The sequence below is a fragment of the Lygodium microphyllum genome, chromosome 10 (assembly GCF_053477565.2).
Source record: "Lygodium microphyllum isolate KBCC chromosome 10, Lygodium_microphyllum_v1.1.10, whole genome shotgun sequence".
Classification (NCBI taxonomy): domain Eukaryota; kingdom Viridiplantae; phylum Streptophyta; class Polypodiopsida; order Schizaeales; family Lygodiaceae; genus Lygodium; species Lygodium microphyllum.
The window spans coordinates 18,553,722-18,578,940 of record NC_141144.1 but is presented as its reverse complement, the minus strand read 5'-3'; the positions used below and the strand labels follow the sequence as shown (position 1 = coordinate 18,578,940).

Sequence of the window (25,219 nt, the reverse complement as noted above, 5' to 3'; positions counted from 1 at the left end):
ACCCTCCTACGACTCAAAGACCAAGACAATATCATCAGCATAAAGCATAATAGAGACCAGTGTACCTACTATGTCCACCCAGTCTCTTCGTGCGATGTGCTCCTCTATCTTGTCAATGTAGAGTCCAAAGAGTGTGGGAGACGGAGAGAGGGCACCCCTCCTTCACACCGATGGTGCTAGAGACCACATCTAAAAGTCCTCCTGGGCATTTAACTCGGCCTGCCACCCTATCATACAGCACATAGATGCCCCAAATCATGTTTGATGGGATCCCAAGTGTCTGCAGCTTCTCTAGTAGTCAATCTCAGGGGACTATCAAATGCTTTGTAGAAATCCACAAAGCAGCAGAGACTCTTTTTCTTGGCTTTCACCTGCTTGATCATAGCTCTCAAGGTGAAGATGTGGTCCAGTGTAGAGAACCCTTGTCTGCCGGTCCTGCAGCTCTCAGTCCCCCTCTCTCAGCATAGGTACTCAACTTGGCCTCCATCACTGATCCATAGATTGTGCCCCGCAATAATGATCCTGTAGTTGCATGGATCTAGAAGGACTCCACATGTAAACATAAGTAAACTGCAAGAAAAAGCGACCAAAAGAAGCAACAAATGTGACAAAACAAAGGCAGAAAGAAGCAACAAATGTGCGCAAACAAAGGCAGAAAGCAGCATGCAGCAGTCACATGACGCAGCATGTTGCATTAAACAAAAAAGTCAAAAATCTTTAGGTTCGATCCCTATTTGTTCTTCCCTAACCATTCCCTACAAAGAGAACCGATTAGGAATGTTCCTATTAAGAATCAGTCGAGTACGGAAGCTACAACAATCCATATTCAGGAACACATTCCCATTCCAAATAGTTTCCAAATAGTATTCCCCATTCCAAGCTCCCATTCCCCCTATTCCATGTTGCTATCTTGAAGCACTCTACAGAGGTTAGAAAAATTTTGGCAACAGGTCTGACTACATGCTCCCAACCAGCACACAAGGAACTATGGCCAACCATAAAATGGACCTGGACCAAAACTAGTCATACCTACTGCCATAAAATGCTTGACAGGGACCCTGGATATGAAGTTGGACAAAATATCTCAACATAAAGGCATTACTTTAACCCAACAGTATTTTCAAAATTCTCTCTCTTTCAGTACAAATTGAAAGATAAAAACTAGTACATCATCATTATACTGTACACGACATAAAATTGTTAGCACTACAATCCATTTGCTCTAGATGTGTATATGTAGCATTTTAAGATTTAGATCTTCTAATTGTTTCTGAGAAGTGCATCAAATATGCAACAAACGGGAATATTCCAGAAGAGCTATACCAGCTCCAGTCTTCGTAGATGTGTTCCCAATTTCTTTGTCAAGTTCATAAAGGATCTATCATCCAGCCAAAATCCCACATTTTTGAGATCCAAAAACTCAAGAGTTTTTAGCACACTGCTGGCAAAACAAAATGAAAATTTGAAAAGTCACAGATAAGCTTTGATTTACTAGTAGGGGATTGATGCCAAGTACTGCACAGCCACCAGGCCAAGACTGACATTAAATATACACATTTCTGCATACATACCTATCACACTCTGCACAAAGGGCCTTACATGTTTGTGCAATATGTGCCCAATCTTCCAGTTGAAGAGAGGCCAACACTTTCAATAATATCTTCAATAAAACACACAAAAGGGAAAGGAATAAGAGTAGTTTGCATTGAGCTACAGATAAACAAATGCATTGAATGCAAATTATGTACTAAACAAATAATTTTATGAAACCACTAGCTGGGCTGTTCTAACCTGTAACACAAAGAGAGTAAATTCTCAGGCTACTAAGAAGTTGCAATTGAGCATGCAAATTTTGAAGAATCAGTTATACCAATAGGAGCAAAATATGTAGACAAGTATTGTGATCACTTGTGCGAGCAAAGCAAAGAAGACTTAAACTACCAAACAATCACTTGCAACTCAAAATCATAGGGCAGAGACTCACAACTCATGTCTCTCTACCATGCTGAGATGTAAAAATAGTACTAACAATCAGATGTATATACATGACTCATGGGATGCCAACCAAAATGCATTTGCACACACTATTGTCAACCCCCTCTAAGCAACGTTAAACAAAATGGAAGTAAGAGCTCAAATGAAGTCGAAAAGAGTGCATGCTAATGTGTATTGAATTACTAAGCACATCATCTATTCATAGATGAGGAACCAACCAAACTGTGGAGTCTACTTCTAGGATACATAAACTCTATTAGCATTAATTTTGAGTTTTTGTGCTGCTTAAATGAGTGAATTGAGGTTTAATGTGAAACACTCCTTTTTAAGCTTAACACCAACTCCTCCCATGTCAAAGTTTCACATGTCTATGAGGCAAGAAAATTGATATAAAAGATGTCATGCCTAGGGGAGGGAAGATGGGTAAGCAATGTGACTAACAAATCCCTAGAATCAATCACTCATCCATAGGAAGCCAACTCGGACCGAATCTGCTCCATGTTGTTGATGAGATCCCTCATGGTAAGCATTGAGCAAACCAAAACTTGCCTCTTAATTATCATATTTTTTTAGCATTTTTTGCTCATTAAGATAGCCCCAAAAAGCATTTTGCCATTTTGTATTACACTCTACACAATTTGTACAACACTCTAGACGCCTTCTAGCCCCAACATGTTCTATAAAGGGGACTTGGTGTGGACACCACCATGCATCCCTTGTGCCAACAAGTGCTACCATCATCACTCTCCCATCATCAAAAGGTGTTATGCTTGCTGCCAACCTACCATTGCCATCAGCACTAGAGGCTGCCGCCAACCTATTCATGGCCATTTTCCTCTTGCCTCCATATGAATCATCTACTATGTTTCAGTTGTCAGCCCTATTGAGCTAAAAATGCATTCCAAACTGATTAGCTCTTTAAAAAGCACCAAACATGTAAATTACCAAAAGTTTCATTCAATAGGGAGAAGTCCTAGAGAGTTTCTTTGTCCCACATACAAAATCTTGATTTGGGGGGGTCCTTCTGCATATATAAATAGACAAGCTGCCCACCATTCAACCCTAATTCAACAGGGAGAAGTCCTAGAGAGTTTCTATGACCCACATACAAAATCCTGATTTGGGAGAATCCTTCTACATATATAAATAGACAAGCTGCCCACCATTCAACCCTATCCTTCTATGCAGGTTTCTCATCCTTCCATGCAGATTTCAGCCATCAGCCTTCACTCAATGGCTATCCAACCTTCACAAATGCTGGCACATCATCTTTAGCCTATCCACTACTACTTGGCAATTATACCAACTGTTGGCGACTACATCAAAATTCCTAGACAGCCTATGTTTTCAGTCAACAGCTGCTGTCCTGCTGATCCACCTCTGGATCGTGTCCGACAGTTGCCGTTTTGACAACACAAGCCACTTTCTCCATCAAGCGATTACTGTGGCCCTTGTTTTTTGCTGTCCAACAGGCCACCTTCATCATTTCACACCTTCTCTACTGTTATCTAACTGATTTCAACATTGGATGATCAGTTTCCAGCTCTTCTCTGCACTCCTACAGCTCCAACAAGCAATTACAGCACTCCGGATCCATCTCTGGTGAATGTTATCACTCACTGCTTTGCCCTTGAGCATTCTATACATTCTTACATTCGTTTACTGCATAGATTCATTCACTTCAAAGCTCTCCTCTCTTTGTTTATGTTTGTGTTTTGTGTTTCGAGTTTGCGTTTTGCATTTATTGCATTACTATCTAAGTTATCGTGCTTTAGTCATGTTTGTACACTTTGTGTTTTCTCAGGTAGACCCAAGCATATTTTCACATGGTATCAGAGCTGGTACTTTTAACTTTTAAAGAGTATCAAGTGGTATTGTGGAGGCTTGGTCTTGTGCGAGATACACAGACGACACATAACCATTTCACAGTGTCTTAGATTCCTTGGGATCCCATGGTGTATTATCAAGCTACTCCATCACTAGAGACCCTGAGGAGGCATTATAGACTCGATGAAGAAGTTAGTGTTTCACCTCATCTTCACTTTCTTCTCCTTTTCCAAGTTTCATGAGACAAATGAGGAGTTTGAAGAATTCATGTGTATTAAGTATGGTACCAACTACCTCCCTCCTACCAACTTTCCTATAACATCTCAACCGATTGGTGAGACTGGCCTCTTCATCTCAACCAGCCCCAATGTCTAGTTTATAACCCCTTTAAGTTATATGAATCAATACCCTCCCCTGTTTCTCCTTTTGGTATGCAAGATCTGGATAATTTTCACATAGAAACATGAAACAAGAAACGGGAACGGGGAAGGAGGAGAGGGATGGTGACGAGGATGCCAAACCTAGGGAACAAGAACATGGAAAAAAGAACGGCATTAAAAAAATTTAAAATTCATTTTAAAATTTTAATATTTCACTCATAATCCATGTGGAGTATTGAAGCCAAGGTATATAATCCACAAAGGACAAATCATTTTAACTTTAAAGATATATCATATCATGCATCATTCAAAAACTAGTCACTATAAATTGAATTACAACTTACAAGGCTCAAGAGTTAAGCTAGTCGATTATAAAACACATAATACATATGCCATAAAACAATGAACAATAAACTAAACTTTAAAGTCTAAGTTGAAAGGACATGCCCATTGCTAAAAAAGACTATAAAAATTAAGTCTAATCTCTAGACTAAAGCAAAATGCAGCATGCCAAAATAGCCCTAAGGGCAACTACAAGACTGCAAGCACAAATATAACATCGGCATGGTACAACGGCCCAAGAATCATGCTATAATCAATGATCATATACATGTGTTATGAGACTCCTAATAAGCAAACTAAATCAAAGATCATCATGATCTGAGGCTGCTCCAGCTGCTCCTGAAGTGCCAACCTCATCATCATGTGTACCATGAACTACTATATCTCCCTCAACATCAATATGTGTCTCCTCTTCTTGTTGCATCTCCCACTTTGTGAATGGATTGGGCTTTGTTGTCCTACTATTACATAACATTCTTAAATTAGCACTAACAAATACTAGATCATTTGCCCTCTCCACACCAAGACAGTTCCTCTTTTTTAAAGCAATGTGAGCGTATGTACTCCACAATTGCTACAAACAAGAGGAGCTAACTAACTGACTCAAAATACAAATGGCTAGTTGTTGCAACTCAAGACCAACCGTAGTTGTCCCAATCTTGCAGCAATCCTCTTGAGCATCCCCACAACCAAAAGAACCCTGAAAGGTCCTATAACATGAAAGTAGGTCTTTGATCTTTCATCTAGTACCATGATCAAGAACTAAACAAGAAATATAAGTCTCCATTCATCCATAACCATCAGTGTCATTCTCCAAACTCTTGCCCTCGAACTCAAGATCAACAACAAATGCAACTGCATGCATGGGTAAGCTATAGAAGTTCCACCTCGTCACAACTAAATGGTGTATCTCCTCATATGCCTCATCATCTAGTGCCAACTCCTACAGCTTTTCATTCATCCCATCCATAGCCTCAATTACCTTGCCAATGCAATGCTACATAGCATCCATAACCCTCAATAAATGCACAATAGGTGATACCATAGCATCTATCTACTTTACATCATTCCAAAAAGCTGAGTTATTTGCTTTCTCCAAGCATGAGATACCTATAGGAGTATCTGCCAATGCTGATGAGGTGAGCTCATCACTAAGAGATAACTGCCTAAAGGCACCACTATATTCTCTTAATCTACCTAGCATCAAGAAGTTAAAGGCAGACCTAGTATCAAAGTATTTCAAAAGCATCTTCTTTGACCACAAAGAGAACTTATGGCAAAGAAACTAGTGATTCAAAACAAAGCTAACCATTTGAGCTCCTTGCTCTATGATAAGTGCAATCCATGACAGGTTACCGATATCCTTCCATCGGTTATTCAAGCAATAGCCAGACAATATGAAACTATGATATGTGGATAGTATCCCTAGATGATAGCACCTACTACCCTATTTGCAGGCTCTCCATCTATAGCAAATCCCACAACATGCTCTTGGCCAATAAGCTCAATACTTGTAATGCATTCTACTGCAAGTATATTTGCCGACTTTCTTGTTCCTGATACACCATATAAAGATATGAAATACATTTTTCCACAAGAATAAGCAACCATGCTATGAATGGATCACCTCCATGTATCACTCCAACCATCAATAATCAATGAAACTCCATTTTTAGCCCATAGGCTCTTTCTAGTCACTATCGATTACTCAACAAGACGCTTCTCCTTGTCAAGCAAAGTGGTACATAAGATCTCTGATGATAGAGGCACATACAAAGGGCCATATTTACCAATCTTTTTGCCACATCAATTTAAAATACTCTGATTTGGGTGTACGAAACTAAATGTGGCAATGATAGAAAAAACGGGTCACTAATGTATCCACCTCTTCCTTCTTCTTGGGATCCCAACTAGCATCAAGTGTACTCTATCTACGTGTAACATGTGGTGTTATTGATGCCATGGCCAATGCAATCCCTACAATAGATGTGGAGATAGCACTTCTTAATACTAATCCTGCTCTAGACACATCTAATGGGGGTGGTGTCACCAAAGTTGCAGGGTTAATTGCAACACGTTGTCCCAATCGTGCAGCAATCCTCTTGTGCATCCCCACAACCAAAAGAACCCCAAAAGGTCCTATAACATGAAAGTGGGTCTTTGATCTTTCATCTAGTACCATGATCAAGCACTAAACAAGAAATATAAGTCTCCGTGCATCCATTACCATCAGTGTCATTCTCAAAACTCTTACCCTTGTCGAGTTAAAATATACACATTATTTGCTGATTAGCTTCTTAAATAGCCCCAAAACACACTAAAAAATACTCTTTTAGAGTAAAAACCCTAAAACGGGGAGCGGTTCAAGAGAGTTCAGTGGAAACCCTAATTTTTGGGGAGCCCTTCCACATCTAGAAATAGATAGGCTGCCTCCATTCAGATTCATTCCCTCTATGCAAGTTTCTTACTCCATGTGCAGATTTCAACCATCAGTCTCCTTCCACGTGGCTGTCCAGCCCTCGAGACTCCATCCCACTCCATCCGTGTTTGCTCCTGCTGATGGCGCCTTCATCCATGCTGACGACATCATCATCTGCTGCAATCGGATCATCCAATCATCGCCAGCCACATCAGACACTGTTTCAGCCTGCTGTTTACAACAGACTGTGCACAGTTTCCAGCCTCTGATCAGCGGTACACTACTGCGTTTGCCAGTTTCCAACCTCCAGACTGCTGTGTTTTGCTGACCAGCCTGTTGCCATTCACTATTCAGCACTCCTACACTCCGACTGGTGGTCACAGACTCAGGATCCGTCTCTGGTGGACGTCACACTCCAACATTGCTCTGCCCTTGAGCACACTGTACACTCTTACATTCATTTACAGCATTCATTCACTTCAAAGTTGTGTTCTCTCTCTCCTTCTATTTATGTTTGAGTTTCTGTCTATGAGTTTTGAGTTTCGCATTTAGGGTTTGAGTTTTGCCCTCTATGCTTGTGTCTCTCTCTTTGTGTTTCTGCCATGGTCGTACACTCTGTGTGTCCTCAGTACAAACCCTAGCAGTTTCCTTCACAGCCCTCGAACTCAAGATCCACAACAAATGCAGCTGCATGCATGGGTGAGCTATGGAAGTTCCACCTTGCCACAACTAAATGGTGTATCTCCTCATATGTCTCATCATCTAGTGCCAACTCCTACAGCTTTTCATTCATCCTATCCATAGCCTCAATTACCTTGCCAATGCAATGCTACATAGCATCCATAACCCTCAATAAATGCACAATAGGTGATACCATAGCATCTATCTACTTTACATCATTCCAAAAAGCCGAGTTATTTGCTTTCTCCAAGCATGAGATACCTATAGGAGTATCTGTCAATGCTGATGAGGTGAGCTCATCACTAAGAGATAACTGCCTAAAGGCACCACTATATTCTCTTAATCTACCTAGCATCAAGAAGTTAAAGGCAGACCTAGTATCAAAGTATTTCAAAAGCATCTTCTTTGACCACAAAGAGAACTTATGGCAAAGAAACTAGTGATTCAAAACAAAGCTAACCATTTGAGCTCCTTGCTCTATGATAAGTGCAATCCATGACAGGTTACCGATATCCTTCCATCGGTTATTCAAGCAATGAGCCATACAATATGAAACTATGATATGTGGATAGTATCCCTAGATGATAGCACCTACTACCCTATTTGCAGGCTCTCCATCTATAGCAAATCCCACAACATGCTCTTGGCCAATAAGCTCAATACTTGTAATGCATTCTACTGCAAGTATATTTGCCGACTTTCTTGTTCCTGATACACCATATAAAGATATGAAATACATTTTCCCACAAGAATAAGCAACCATGCTATGAATGGATCGTCTGTCAAAAGATGACGTACCAGCGAGACAATAGGGTTTGCAGAGAGGAACACGGAGTGAACTCGGCAAACATGGAGAAGAGAAGAGAAAAGAGAAGAAACTCTGATGAATGGAATGATAAAGTTCTGAATCATGGAGTGAATGTGATACAAGGGGAACAAGGGTGCCATAGCACAAGGAAGATGATGAAGATAGCCACGAACCACGAACCGCAATGTCCTCCTGAAGGGGTGTGAGGGTAGTGGAGAGGCTGGAGAGAAGAGGTGAGGGACTGAATGAATCAGCCGTGAGGAATGAATGAGAGTGGCCTATAAATAGGCACAGTCAGTCTAGGATGGCACCCCTTTTTGGGGCTGCAAACCCTAAACGCAAAATGCAGAAATGCAAAAACGCAAACTGCAGGTGAAGGGTGAAGGGTTTCTCAACACCCCCTCTTAGGCCCAAAAAGGGAGAACAAGAGAAGAGTGAGGTGGAGATGCAATGCTTATGCAGCAGGTGCCACTTGGATAGTGTCCCTCGTGGGAAAATTGTTCACTTGCCCAAGTGCCCTAGTACAAAGATGATGAAAACATGCAATGCACAGGAGGAATGTCGAACTTTGTGTGGTGCCAAGAACCATAAGAAGGTATCTGGGGTGCCGAAGAGCTCCCAAAGGTAGCCTCTCGAACCTGAGTAGTCGAGGGTGGGGAAGGGTAGGGCTCAGAATGAGCAAGAGGTGGGCAACAGGTGATATCTCTCAATGGAGCAGACTGGGTAGCCGAAGAAGAGAAAGGAGTCAAGCAGCCACTGTCTCTTGAAGGAGAGCAAACTGACGAGGAGACAGTATCAAACAATCACTGTCTCTCGGTGGAGCGGACTGCAGAGCCGTAGGTCGTGGAAGCCACTGTACCTGAAAATAAGTGGGAGAAGATTGCCGCTGGCATTGTGACGATCTCCAGGAGGTCGTAGTGTCAATCGATCCTCCATGTGCTCGAAAGAACTTAGTGCGCATCGGATGCGTCTTATTGCCTTGAGCATAGTACTCTGATAGCTGATTGCAGAATGATCTCTGTGGCCCGGAAAGAAGAGGTGACACAAGGAGTGCCTGGTGGAAGATGCATGTACTCCGGAGGGGTGGGGAGGAGCAAAAGTCGAAGTCGGCAAGCATCAGTGGTGTGTCCGGTGATGCCACAGTAGGAGCACCCAGTAGTCTAGTCACCTGTTGATAAAGAAGCCATGGATACCAGTGTGCCTTGCTGAAGAAGGAAGAGGTCAGCCACCATGAACCACGAACCACAATGTCCGCCTCAAGCGATATCAGGGCAGTGTGAAGCACGAACTGAAATGTCTGCCTCAAGGGGTGGGAGGGTAGTGGAAGGGCTGGAAGTGAGCTGCCAGTGGAAGGAGGATGCGACCAGCAGTAAGAGGTTGCAACCACTAGAAAAACGCAGGTGAGGAGAGAGAAAGATTAAAAACGCAAGCAACAGGTGAGAGAAAGAATAAAAACGCAGGCAAGACAGCCTGCAGGAGAAAGAAAGACTAAAAACGCAAGCAGGACAGCCTGCAAGAGAGAGAAAGACTAAAAACGCAGGTAGCAAGAGAGAGAAATACTAAAAACGCAAGCACGATAGCCTGCAGGAGAGACAAAGACTGAAAACGCAAGCAGCAGGACTATGATGACGTGGCAGATTGTACGGCAGCAAGTCTGCACATAAATAGCAATCGCCTGACTGGAATCAGCTCCAAACTGCATGAAGAGGGTAGAAAATCAGGCGCCAACTGATGGAGACAGCAATGGACATCAGTTGGACAACTTCGGCTGAGATGTCCTCCGCGAACAGGGTGTGGGCAGCAAGCTGAAACACCTGAAATCTGCAAAAACGAGATTTTGATGCAGCGGAAGAAAAAGAGAAGTGGATACCGAACCCACCACCGGTCTTTGCCTTCACTGGAATGGAGAATCTTTGCTGCTAGGTGAGCAGATTCAACCATGATACCATGTCAAAAGATGACATACCAGAAAGACTAGGGTTTGCGGGGAGGAACACGGAGTGAACTCGGCAAACATGGAGAAGAGAAGAGAAGAGAGAAGAAACTCTGATGAATGGAATGATGAAGTTCTGAATCATGAAGTAAATTTGATACAAGGGAATAAGGGTGCCATAGCACAAGGAAGATGATGAAGACAGCCACGAACCACGAACCGCAATGTCTTCTTGAAGGGGCGTAAGGGTAGTGGAGAGACTGGAGAGAAGAGGTGACGAACTGAATAAATCAGCCGTGATGAATAAATGAGAGAGTAGCCTATAAATAGGCACAGTCAGTCTAGGATGGCACCCCTTTTTGGGGCTGCAAACCCTAAATGCAAAACGCAAAAACGCAAAAACACAAACTGCAGGTAAAGGGTAAAGGGTTTCTCAACATCGCCTCCATGTATCACTCCAACCATCAGCAAAAACTCCATTTTAAGCCCATAGGCTCTTTTTAGTCACTATTGATTCTTCAACAAGACGCTTCTCTTTGTCAAGCAAAGTGGTGCATAAGATCTCCGGTGATGGAGGCACATACGAAGGGCCATATTTACCAATCTTTTTGCCACATCAATTTAAAATACTCTGATTTGGGTGTACAAAACTAAATGTGATCATGATAGAAAAAATGAGCCACTAAAGTATCCACCTCTTCCTTCTTCTTGGGATCCCAACTAGCATCAAGTGTACTCTATCTACGTGTAACATGTGGTATTATTGATACCATGGCCAATGCAATCCCTACAATAGATATGGAGATAGCACTTCTTAATACTAATCCTGCTCTAGACACATCTAATGGGGGTGGTGTCACCAAAGTTGCAAGATTAACTCCAACATGTTGTCCCAATCTTGCAGCAATCCTCTTGTGCATCCCCACAATCAAAAGAACCCCGAAAGGTCCTATAACATGAAAGTGGGTCTTTGATCTTTGATCTAGTACCATCATCAAGCACTAAACAAGAAATATAAGTCTCCATGCATCCATAACCATCAGTGTCATTCTCCAAACTCTTGCCCTTGAGCTCAAGATCCGCAACAAATGCAGCTGCATGCATGGGTGAGCTATAGAAGTTCCACCTCGTCACAACTAAATGGTGTATCTCCTCATATGCCTCATCATCTAGTGCCAACTCCTACAGCTTTTCATTCATCCTATCCATAGCCTCAATTACCTTGCCAATGCAATGCTACATAGCATCCATAACCCTCAATAAATGCACAATAGGTGATACCATAGCATCTATCTACTTTACATCATTCCAAAAAGCCGAGTTATTTGCTTTCTCCAAGCATTAGATACCTATAGGAGTATCTATCAATGCTGATGAGATGAGCTCATCACTAGGAAATAACTACCTCAAGGCAGCACTATATTCTCTTAACCTACCTAGCATCAAAAAGTTAAAGGCAGACCTAGTATCAAAGTATTTCAAAAGCATCTTCTTTGACCACAATGAGAACTTATGACAAAGAAACTGGTGATTCAAAACAAAGCTAACCATTTGAGCTCCTTGCTCTATGATAAGTGCAATCCATGTGACAGGTTACCGATATCCTTCCATGGGTTATTCAAGCAATGAGCCATACAATATGAAACTATGATATGCGGATAGTATCCCTAGATGATAGCACCTACTACCCTATTTGTAGGCTCTCCATGTGCAACAAATCCGACAACATACTCTTGGCCAATAAGCTCAATACTTGTAATGCATTCTGCTGCAAGTATATTTGCCAACTTTCTTGTTCTTGATACACCATATAAAGATATGAAATACATTTTCCCACAAGAATAAGCGACCATGCTATGAATGGATCGCCTCCATGTATCACTCCAACCATCAGCAATCAATGAAACTCCATTTTTAGCCCATAGGCTCTTTCTAGTCACTATTGATTGCTCAACAAGACGCTTCTCCTTGTCAAGCAAAGTGGTGCATAAGATCTCCGATGATGGAGGCCCATACGAAGGGCCATATTTACCAATCTTTTTGCCACATCAATTTAAAATACTCTGATTTGGGTGTACGAAACTAAATGTGGTCATGATAGAAAAAACGAGTCACTAATGTATTCACCTCTTTCTTCTTCTTGGATCCCAACTAGTATCAAGTGTACTCTATCTACATGCAACATGTGGTGTTATTGATGCCATGGCCAATGCATGTAGAAAGACAGTAAGGTTTGCGGGGAGTAACACAAAGTGTGTACAGCAAACATTGAAAGTGATGCCGAATGATGGAGGATGAGCCGGGCTGCAAAAACGCAGGTCCACCAACCTTTGTGATAAACGAGTGATACCAAATGATGGGGGAGAAGCTAGGCTACAAAAACACAAGTCCCAGCAGCCCCTGTGATGGACGAGTGATGAAATCACTAATCTCAATAATGGAAACTATCACTAAAGGCTAGAATGTTGACGCCAAGCTCGAGATGATGACGCCAAGCAAGGAGAAGACCTCCAAACTGAAAAACATTGGTGAAGGTGGAGCCTGAACAAGAAGGGTGATGACGCCAAAGCAAAGGATGGTGACGCCAAGTGGAAGATGCTCCAAATGCAAGGCCTGATGATGGAATAGGGCACCTGAAGCAAAAGAGGAAGGGTGAAGGCATCCATGAACCACAAACCGCAATGTCCTCCTGAAGGGGTGTGAGGGCAATGGAAGGGGCTGGTGAGAGAAGGGAGGTGGTGGTGGTGATCGAAGAAGGTGTTGAAAAATGATTGAAGAGAGTGGTAAGAATGAATGACGTGACTACCTACTTATAGGCATAAGCTGTCTAAGATAGTACACCACTGTGTGGGCGCCCACTGAAAGAGTGGCCAAAATGTGGACACCGGCCCTTTTTGGGGCTCTGTGTGCGAACTGAAAAAGTGGTTTCTCAACACAAGGCACAATTAGTAATATATCAATAGGTGATACGAGGCTTGCTCTTTTATAGGTCATATGAAAGTAAAGGGTTGCATAAACATTGTGGCTATTCGTGTATAGGTGATAAGTAGGTGATTCAAGGGTTGCTATTTTATAGATTGTATACAGATACTTGATACAAGGGTCACACATACATTCTAGCTGATCACGTAATCATCTTTCTCGTATGTCTTAGGCGTACGGGCTAATTAGGATAATCATCAAAGTAATCATCTTCTTTATGTCTCATGCACACAAATTCTAGCTAATCAGAGTAATCATCTTTCGAACTTTCGAACTTTCTATTGTGCTTTCTCTACATCTCATGCATACATATTTTTTGCTAATTTGGATAGTCATTTTTCTATATTCCTCCTATGTGCTTTGCTTTTTTATGCCTAACCTAGCTAAAAAAGATAGTTATCATCATCATCATAAGGATAAGTGAGCAAGCTGTTATTGTAGTGAGTGAGTTGTTGCTGCCACATGTATGTGTACTTCTTTTACTAGGTTGTGCTTCATTCTTATCATCTTCTTTGTAGCAAGAAGATTTACGGAATAACCCTAGATCTACTAAAAATTGGTGTTAGCAGCTATCTATTGTATCTTTACAAATCACAACAAAAGAAACCACTACCATTTGCAAACAGTGAATGAGAACAAAAGTAACCACTATCATCTGTGGCCAGTGTATCAAAGCAAAAGAAACCATTGCTAGCACCACCCATTGATGTTCAAGGGTCATGCAATTCATTATTGAATTTATCAAAGACATCTACTCTATCATCTAAATAAAATGCATCAAAGATCTTTGGAGATTTGCTAGCATCTACTATGCAAGAAGTTCAGTACTTAAAAATCAAAATCAAAGCCCTTGAATACTGTAACAAATTAGTGATATCACAAACAACAAATTTGGGGTTCTTCTTGTAGATGGCAATTGCATTAGACCTTGAAGGAAAGGAAATTTCTAGACACTTTCTTTTCATCCATGCTAAAACTTTTTGGCAAAGAGACCTGAGAGATATGGATTATGATCTTATTGGTGGTGGATTCTAAATTCCATTGAACTCACTATGATAGAGCTTTGGAGGAAAGCTAAGTATAAAAGTCAATGTGACTACCAATAGACTAATATATGCCACCTAAGTGCAACAATAGTTTGGAGACTACTTTCTTTTGATAATTATATGAATAAGGCAAAAGTAGAATTTGTTGCATAGCAAATCTAAGTCTACAACAACTCAATGTGTGTTGGCTTATTCCTATGTGAATGCAAGCTTCATCACAATAGAAATATGCATTTATTCCAACTATGTGAGCAAGTGGAGGGATCCAAAGCACATCTCCATGGGAAGTGTGATGAAAAATAAACTGAGGATGAATCGTATGCCTTCAAGTTGCTTGCAGCTAAGAAAATAGCTCTCTCTCTCTCTCTCTCTCTCTCTCTCTCTCTCTCTCTCTCTCTCTCTCCGTAAAAGGTAATTGTATTAATTACGAAAAAAAGGTACAAGTTGACATGATTACAAGATACACGATGGCTCTAAGCCATCAAGTTACAAAAGTCATGGCAAAGATATAGAGGAAATTGCCATATGCCAGGGAAGTAAGTCCTCCCGAGGGAGTAAATCAGAGTGCCGAATGAGATCTAACTGCCAATGCAGCAGACCTCTAAGCCTCGCAATATGTCTCGGAACATTAGAGGCCGAATCAAAAAGAAAGGCATTCCGAGTGGTCCAATTGTGCCAGCAGCCCCAGTATCTAAGAAAGTGAAACAAGATCTTCATATGCGACTCTGCCGGTGTGGGGTATTTGGGCCGTAAAAAAACCCAATCAAAAGGGCTGAGGGAGAAACCAACCACTGCTCGCTAAACCGCTGACAAGAGTGACCAAATATTCTTCGCGAGAGGGCAAGAAATAAATCGATGACGGGCCGATTCCACACTGGTGGTGCAAAAGAAACAGTTGCCGTTAGAGATGCGACGCTTGGAAAGGGCGGAAGCAAGAGGAAGACCACCAATCATGACCCTCCAAAGAAAGACCTTGCATTTGAAAGGTGTCTTGTTCAACCAGCCCTCCATCACAATTGCCTTCCACCATGACTGAGATTCCCCATACAATATTAGCTTTAGTAACCAGCCATTGATGATCTTTAATCAAAAGATGATACATTTGGTTAGCTGAGGCTTTTTCCAAATGCAAGCGACCTGCAAGGTCCCAATCCTGCCAAGGACGATCCAAAGCAAGGGCAGGAAACGTTTGTCTACTCTGGAGCACTAGCAAAAGCTATTCCCATAAATCGCGGTATCCACGAGGGATTCTGAAAAGCCTCCTGGCTGTACGAAATGATATCAACACATTGCGACTGGCAAGGGTGGCATCCGCAACTGAAGTCAAGCCCAAACGTGCCATGCGGTTAAATTTTGGTCTAAGCTCATGTTTGCCTTCCCAGGAAAGTAATCGCGAGGCTGCCAACAATTCCAGTCGAAAAGAGTTTGCATGTAAGCGGTCCTCCGCTAGATGCCACCGAGCCTTCTGGAGGACCAATTTCCAGGAGCATACCAAATGAGCAAGCAAGGATGAGGAAGGACTAGAAAACCGAGAGTCTGCATTAAGAACGTGCCACCAGGAGCTCCAAATTTGGGTATTACCATGCACAAGCCCGTGATCCTCAAGAAAATAACGGGCTATAACGACCCACGGGTGATGATCCAAGCACATGGCACGAAAAAGAGACCAACGAAGAGCCAGCATATGAGTTTCAGCATCCAAAATAGCCCCACCACCCATGCGTTTGGGGGTACATGCATGCGACCAGGAAATCCATGAAATGCCCGCATGCAAGGAGTCCTTCCATAACATGAAACGAATGTACCGAGTAAGAGCATTCAAAGTAGTAGCAATCCAAGGCAGCAAAGGCAAGAAATATATGAGCATTGGCAACATAATTATCTAAGCCACTTTGAGGCGAGCATGGAAGGGCCAAGCCTGCGACTTCCAATACAGAAACTTAGCTGTCAGTTTCTGTGAAATCCACTCTAGTAGTTTCTTTGGCCGAACATCAACACCCAAAGGGTACCCAAGATGCCTGACAATGAAACCACGGGGAACCACTAGTCCCTGCCAGTCCAATGACTATAAATCTGACTCCGTGCAACTGAGAATGGCTGATTTGAAAGCATTGATATGAAGACCAGACGCTGTCCAAAGAGCGTCCAAACATCCAATGCTTTGCGAAGATTATCCTTGTTTGCCCACAAAATCATAAAACTGTCATCAGCCAAAGATTGACTAATGAAGTGCTGTCCAGAAGGAAGCGACAATCCAGCCAAGTGAGTCGAAGCTGCCATAGAAGATAACATCGAAAGAACCGGATGAGTCGCAAGGGCAAAGAAGAGAGGACTCAAAGGGCAACCCTGTCTCACAAAGCGTGCAAGGACAAATGGCTCGGTAACACCGCCATTTAGCATAACTCGCGAAGAAGCCGCAGCACTAATGGTGTAGATCAATCGGGACATCCGAGTGCCAAAACCCATAGTAGACATAAGTTCTGCAATGAAAGACCAGTCTAAATAATCAAACGCCTTTTCCACGTCCAATTGAATCAATACCACTTCCTGATTAGAGTGCCTTGCATAATCAATAGCCATTTGCACATTTAAGATATTATGCAAAATGTTTCGGCCCTTAATGAAACCATATTGAAGAGGATGCACAATGGCCGGAAGATGCTTGTGGAGCCGATTCACCATCACTTTGGAAAAGATTTTATACATCGAACCCATCAAAGAAATTGGTCTCCAATGTTTCAACATTAACGGCGAAGGAACTTTAGGCAGCAGTTTGATAAGACCTTTCCATGAGGAAGGCATGAACCCCGTTTCCCAAACCTGCTAAAACATAGTCGTCAATGGTTTCACCAATTGAGTAGCAAAAACCTCAAAGAATTCATTGGTGAGACCATCCCAACCGGGACTTTTATCCTTGGGCAGGTATAGCAAAACCTCCATAACCTCTGCCTCACAAATATCTGTCTCCAAAGTAGTTTGCATATCATGTGGAACCTGATTGTGGACCAAATCATAGAAAACTGAACGTGCATGAGTAACTTGGTCAAAAGGTGAAGGAGAAGAACCAAGAAGGTCGAGAAAATAATTCCTGCACATGTTCACAATAGTCTGAGGATCAATGACCATTTGACCTTCTGGATCCTGGAGTCGAGTCATATTTTCTCGAGCCGGAGATGCATGTAGAGCTCGAAAGAACTTATGAGTCTGACAAGCACTGTCTTGCAAAGTCTCGGTCAAATTTTGCAATTTGGCCTGCTAATAGAATTTCAACTGAAACTCTTTAATAAGATCAGCCAAACGTATCACCAGTGGCAGCAGAAATACATCATCTGGAGTGTCCACCAGCAGAGAATGAACCAAAGCCAGTAAGTCCTCTGCTGCTTGTCGACGCTGCCGACAAAGAGAGGCATGATGGATCCCATATTGCCGAGCAACCCGCTGCACATTAGAGCGCAATCGTTCAAACGAAGCATTGCTCTCAGAGGAGAAGTCCAATAGGAATCTCTCAATCAATTGCTGCATATAGCCCTGAAAGATTGAATGCTTCAAATAAGACGAGTTGAAACGCAAAGGGAGTCTATCTAAAAACTGCTTAAAAGGTTCAATGGGTTGTGCAAGCATCTCAAGCTGTAGAGGGAAATGGTCCGACAAGGCATATTGCTGCAACACTTTCATTTCGAGCATCTCAGGAAGAAAATCATCATTTTGTATGATGTACATGCGGTCCAACTGCGACCATGTAGTTGCATACTGCGCAGAATGGAAAGTAAACCCTGTCGAAGAAGGGTGTAGCCAAGACCAGAGATCTTCCTTAAGTACGGCAAGAGCAAACGCATTCCACACACGACTTTCCGGAGCGTCCATCACCGAATGCTCTGATGTGGACAGATCCCGGCGGAATAAAGGATCATTCTGAGCGTAAAGGCCAAGTAACCATAAGATCTCTCCTTCAAATAAAACTTTAATCACCACAAAATGGCCATGTACATCATTTTTAAGAAGAACAGGCTGATATTTCTCATGTACAATCATAAGCACACCAGAATAATGCATGGCATATGTCCCCGCATAAAACAAGCGAAAGCCATGGCAATCCACAACTTTTCCTGCTTCACCATGACTCTTGTGCTCAACAGCACACAAGACATCCCACTGATTCTCATGCAATACAGTCCATATGGCATGTTGCTTATGGCGAGAACAAATGCCTCACACATTCCATGTGGCTATCTTCATGTGTATTCAAAAAGAAAATCAGCTATGAGGCTCAGCTTGCCTCGATTTAACCTTTTCTGCTAGAATGTCAAGGACTCCCTCATCCAAAAAATCAGCTAACATGGCAAAAGAGTTCTGATGGCCAGATTTGAAGGTGGACAGGATATCCACTGTCTTGGGGATGGGACGGGGATAACGACGATCCCATGGGGTAATCACATTACCTCTAGTATCAAAAGCCAACTTAGCAGGTGGACCTTTTGGACCGTCCGTATATACTTTCCTAGTAGGCTAATTACGGGAAGCCGAAGAAGTCATAGCATGAGCAGTGTGCTCTGAAGACAACATTTCTTTCCTGCGCATGGAAGCTTGTGAAGCAGTAGACACAGTATCCGCCATGCCAGCATCAAACCTTTTACCTTTTTTTACACGTACATCTACCCAGTCATTGCCACGGGAATCCAAACCCGAAACATGTTGTTTACCTTTATCCAAAACTTTAGGTGGCTGGGTTGCATCCTGCGACGGAGCATCAAGCACCATATCTTCCATGGGCAGCACAACATGCTCAGCATCTGAAGTCGGTTGCTTCTCTGGGCATTCAGCCATAAAGTGCCCCAATTTTCCACACAAAAAGTAATGCTCGACAAAGTTACCCCATTTCAAGCGAAAGTGCAAAGGATGCACACCAGAGCAATTAAGACGTAACCAAGCAGGCCTTTTCCTAGCAGTGTCCCATAACATACACAAACGGTTACGATTCACAACCCTGAGGCTCGGGGGGACCAGAATAGTGCCCACTACGGCCATGGCATCCTTTAACAGTGCCCAATAGACAGCCGGACAATTTTCCACTTCAACCAACACCGGGCATTCACTTTGAAGCAGGCGCTGAAAATCTGCCATTGGGCACCATGGCACAACATGGACCAAACAGTCCATAAAAAAGATCAAAAAACAATGGCAGTTTAAACAGGAGATCAGCATGATGCTGCTCAGATTTCAAAAGCACCTCATAAAAGCCTCGGGGCCCAACAAAAATCTCTTCAACACACTCCCCTTGTAGCAGACTGTGCAGCCACTGGCGAATACGGGAAAGCACTGGGAGCTTACCAATGAAGAAGAGTATAACAGCACGTTCATAAAACACTGAAAATGAGCGCAATACATTTTTCGGGTCCACAGTGGCTTCCAGAATATCTTCAGTTGTGCAGAGTCAGAAAACGCTTCATGATTATGTTGAACATAATCGCCAAGCAGAGTGTTGGCAAACTCCAGCAAATGCTCCTAGTCAGCATCCTGAGAATCCACAGAATCCGAGGCAACCTGAGCATAAGAGCGTTCCTGAGGATCCATGATCTCTTCCAAAGTATGCTTGGTGCGTTTGCCCGCAAGCTGGAAGTCAGGACCAGGGGGCATCTCCTCTGTGCAAGGAACCATATCCTCTGGTTCCTCTGTATCAGAATCCGGACCAAGAGCTGCCACCGTTTGGTCTATAAAAGCCATATCCAGACCAGCCATGGTGTATCACTACTTGTGCCGGTCAGATGCCGAGGCAGAAGCTCGCGGGAGGCAAAAACCTCTCTCTCTCTCTCTCTCTCTCTCTCTCTCTCTCTCTCTCTCTCTCTCTCTCTCTCTCTCTCTCTCTCTCTCTCTCTCTCTCTCTCATGATAGTCTTGGCCTTTGTAAGTCGCAAAAGGGTCCACAGTCTCCGTATATGACTTCTAAATACAACATCGATTGATCGTTAATCTTGGGAAAATCAACATCCTAATCTTTCACACATCAGCCCCAATATGCAAGGGAGGTAGTGGAGTGGGATTACATTTACTGTATCTGCCACCACTGGGGGATTCACTGTAGCACAAGCAGTGACAAATTGACTTACACAAGGATATGCAACATTATTCATGCTAAGAGACCCATTAAGTACACTTCCATGAGCCTCGCACGTGGAGGTGGTTATGCTTGATACACTGCTCACACAAACCATGATGTATGGAGAATCTATGTTTGGAACCCTACTCTAGCTATATATCTGTGGATGTAAATTGAGAGCCCACAGATTATCATACTCTTACAAATGATCCGTAGCAAACTATCAGTATCACATGAGATCATTAGAGCGAAGTTTATAGCACCTACTATATTAACAAAGGCCATTTTCAAACCATGAGCTTTATACACAAAATACAAGGTATGAATCTATACAAATTGCCTAGTTGAACTTTTGATACTTCCAAGCAACAAGTACAAGCAAGGCACAAAAGATCATGGTATACACAAATAGAGTAGCAGCTTATGGGATATGGAATCAACATGGACTATCTCCCTCCATTCCAATATAACCCTCTAGCTCCCCCTCCTTACACTTCTCTTGTATTGAGAGGAACTTGGTCATGCAACAAAAACAAGATGTCTATTAGTTGTTGCACATATACCAAATATGGATCTCACCCCGATCCCCCTAAAGATGCCATACTACAAGAAGCACTTTATGAGGCCTTCAGTAGATGGTTGCGTTGAGAGACCAGGATACCTAGATGTATACATGCCACATGAAATGCAAATAGCCATCGGTCAACTCTAGGCCTCTTCTCACCAACTCGAGATCGAGACAAGAAGAGCAGCCTACATCCCTAGAGTTAAGAGGATTTGCAGACTATGCCAATAGAAGGTGCAGAGGAAGGAGCACTACATATGCACGTGCAAGGCCTATAGTATACTATTTAGAGGGGAAACCTCTCTTAGACTAGAGTCCCAAGATCAATGATGCTTGGGCCATTTCCCACTTGAGATCTAGGCGCTCCGCACATCATTGCTAGAATTGAACATCATGCAAAGAAGAGGCAAACAATCACAACTCACGAATTCTTCCAAATAGTGACCACACACACTACACCTACACAAAGAGGGATGATAGCCCAAAGAGGTCAAGGAGGTTGAGCTACATGTTGATCAAGGGTGTAGGGATACCAAATATAGAGATTACACCAAAGAGATGCACTGAAGATTGGCTGACGACATGGAAACGCCTCACAAATCTAGATGCTATCCATACGCCATCTCATCGAGAATGAATGACAAATTATACCCACTGGTCTTTTGTACTATACACACCAATCCTGAATGACAAGATAGAGTTAGAAAGGATGGCACTACATGGTAGTGTGTTTGTATCCTTGACTCAAAAGTAGCCCACATGGTGGTACTCTTGTATCCTTGAGTCACAAAGTAGCCCATCATTCAGTCATAGCTAGTCATGTAGTGCTCCATCCACCCATCCGCTTTTCGTATCTCTACATGGGCATTGTATTGTATATCACTTAAAGTTTTGCTTTGCACTATACATCACCGATTACCCCTTAGCACGTCACACTTTGATATGGAGTGACGACTACCATTGTACACGGGTGTGTCTCATAGGCCGTTTTCAGCCTCAATAGACGATAATATATATTTCTTTCCTTGTTTCTTTCAATCTTCCGGGTCACGTTATACTAGCATCTAGACCGTGTGGATTCACTTTCAGCATACAACACTGTTAACCAGGTTCTAAAGGTTGGACAATTAACATCCCTGCTTCCAAGAACCACAAGGCAACATCACACTCTGGTAACACAAGGAAATGTCCGGCAAAATATTTCAAGGAAAGGTCTCGCAGGATATTTCGATGTAGTTGAGTCTTAGGACTGCGAAGCTTGTTGGAGCTCGAGCCATGCTGCAGATATGGACTGCATCAGGGGGGTTGATTCATTACTTTGATAAACAATCTACAACAGCAAATTGGGGAAAGGCCTTTGCGAGGCGGTACCTCGCTCGGTAGACTCGCGAGAGAGGGTCGGGGTAGCCCCGATGAAGAATCCATCCAAAAGCATCCCGTTAACTGACGGTAAAAAACCAGTGATAAGTTAACACACAAAGGCATGGCTTTAAGAGTAAGGACACTCCTAACCATGCACTGGCCACCCACTTAATTAATTGCAATGCTAGGGTGTACATAAGACACAAAAAGGTTAATTTCTAATACTAAACCAGTAAGACACTTGTCGTTGGGTTGCATTAGTGGCGCTCTTGCAAAGCTTTCAAAGGCTAGCGAGGACCGTGCTATCAGAGAACGAGTTTGGCCCATTGTTTATTTGAGTTGCTTCTCATTAGTGGGGTAAGTTCACTCACTAGCGAACACCGTGCTATTCGAGAACAAGTTTGGCCCGTTGTTTGTTTGTGTTGCTTCTCATTAGTGGGGTAAGTTTACTCATCACACGAACAAGCTTGTATGGGTAAGTACCTTTTTAAGATATTGTATCTATATTCTTGAGCACTTGGTCCCTAAAGTTTTACATGAATTTAGTTTATATTTCTATGCTCAAATAAATTAGCCCATATACGAGTGAAGCTAAAACTTTTGAGCATGTTCCACTTTTACGGCTTGCAACATTTGGGAATGATGAAGTTCTTGCAAATAGTTGTATCTAGAGTAATAAAATCAAACTTGGACACATAGATGGTTCAAGATGGTGGTGTAGAGTTGCTTCATCTACTAATCACATATATGACTACTATTGAAACTTGAACCTACATAAGGACCCCTATAGAGACTAGTACCTCATTTGAAACATGAACCTGCCCCTAGAGAGAATAATGTAGAGATAATCAAAGCAAGGAGCACAAAGATCAATGCATTCAAGATGATCTACCTATCGTATTCCAAAGAAGAGATGTTAACATGGAGATAATCAAAACAATGCATTCAAGATGCTCGTGAGTTATATTCCAAAGAAAAAATGCCATATTATGACCAATTAGCAAAACATAAAGAGCTTCACCAAACATAATATAATTTGTCATTTTTCGCATTAAAAAGATTAGTATGACCTATTGATGTTAAATTATTAGCTTGCGATAAGATCAAACCTCTGGCACAAGCTAACTAAAGTTCAAAATTGGGATTGAAAGAGGGTTTGATCTCTCTCTGTACATAAGGATTGAAAACATACATGTGACTCTCTTGCTAGGGAGCAATAATACATCCATGATATGAGCTTGATGAGAGAGGGAGTTGTGTTCAACGAAATGATTGTAAGAAAGTCATCTTAATATTTGGTTGCCCCACATGGTTGACCCTGGTGTGGAATAGGCCTCGAATGGTCACTATCAAGTGAGAGAGGCCCCTCCCAAAAGTGGAGATGCCTCATATCACTAAGTGGTGACCCTTGTGTGAAGTAAATCCCAAAACTTGTTGGGGTAAAGGCCAATGTGACTAATTGCCCATCTTATTCACTAACCCTAACTATGCATGTATATACTCATTCTTTATTATTTGTGTGATAAGGCAATAAGGTGTTGCTCCTAAGAGAACAATTGGAAGCACCAAAAACATAGCTTGTGTGTGTGTGTGTGTGTGTGTGTGTGTGTGTGTGTGTGTGTGTGTGTGTGTGTGTGTGTGTGTGTGTGTGTGTGTGTGTGTGTGTGTGTGTGTGTGTGTGTGTGTGTGTGTGTGTGTGTGTGTGTGTGTGTGTGTGTGTGTGTGTGTGTGTGTGTGTGTGTGTGTGTGTGTGTGTGTGTGTGTGTGTGTGTGTGTGTGATCTCAATTCTCCTTGCTCCATGAATTGGTATCAAGCAAGTCAAATTATGTGCAAGGGAAAAGAAAAAAACAAACACATGTACCAAAGCAGGAGAGTGGCATGATACCATCATTTTTAATGTAATGGTGCATGGTGGGTGACCTAATTTATTTTGTATGAAATACATGCGGGGTGCTATGAACCAATCTCAATAGAAGCAATATACATTGGGATTTTTGTAGCATACTAATGTTTTCTTTATACCACATTTATTAAGAATTTTGAAAGATTTAAATATTTTCCAAATCAAGGTACTAACAACATGGCAAATAGGTGACCCTATCACTTGCAAAACTAACCGAGACACAAGTTAGTAAGAACTAAAAGGTATCAATGGGTTGTAGGTGTCAAGGGATCACCTCAATTGTTATCCCCTTCACACCACATAGATAATACCTGATTTGAAGCTAAGGAAGACATAATTGTTGTGATATACACCAATTGCATTTTGTCTCTAAGTGTCAACTGATCCAATTGTTCTTGCAGATAGGCCTGTAATATTGAAAGATTGAATTTTTTTCCAAATCGAGGTACTAACAACATGGCAAAGAGGTGACCCTATCACCTACAAAACCAATCGAGACACAAGTTAGTAAGAACTCAAAGGTATCAATGGGTTGTAGGTGTCAAGGGATCACCTCAGTTGTTATCCCCTTCACATCATGTAGATAATACCTGATTTGAAGCTAAGGAAGACATAATTGTTGTGGTATACAACAATTGACTTTTGTCTCTAAGTGTCAATTGACCCAATTGTTGTTGCAGATAAGCATGTAGTATGGGAGTGGCCATAGTTTGTGAGAAACTAGAAATCCCATAGAACACTTGAGAGTTCTTGGTAGTATTTTCCAACTATTATTTGTAGTGCAAGTTAATTATGGAAAAATATTCCAATTATGGAGAGAATTTAGAAAATTTTAAAAAGAAAGGAAAAGAGAGCATGGTGGTATTTTCATGGTATATAAAT

General features: G+C 42.2%; 1 protein-coding gene across 4 annotated transcripts in view; it reads right to left on the bottom strand.

Moving 5' to 3' along the window:
- The window catches only part of LOC148029761 (uncharacterized), a 128,267-nt gene extending 105,690 nt beyond the window's left edge, over nucleotides 1–22,577 (bottom strand). Inside the window, exons 1-3 of one of the 4 annotated variants that reach the window (XM_087686076.1) lie at nucleotides 22,443–22,577; nucleotides 1,572–1,660; nucleotides 1,324–1,441 (exon numbers count right to left, since the gene is read on the bottom strand). In XM_087686076.1, the coding sequence (XP_087542202.1) occupies nucleotides 1,324–1,441; nucleotides 1,572–1,660; nucleotides 22,443–22,556 (321 nt within the window). In that variant the 5' untranslated portion in view covers nucleotides 22,557–22,577. The remainder of the gene's footprint in view (nucleotides 1–1,323; nucleotides 1,442–1,571; nucleotides 1,661–22,442) is intronic. The other 3 variants (XM_087686078.1, XM_087686079.1, XM_087686077.1) reach the window with 3 other exon arrangements.
- Between the last annotated feature and the right edge of the window lie 2,642 nt (nucleotides 22,578–25,219).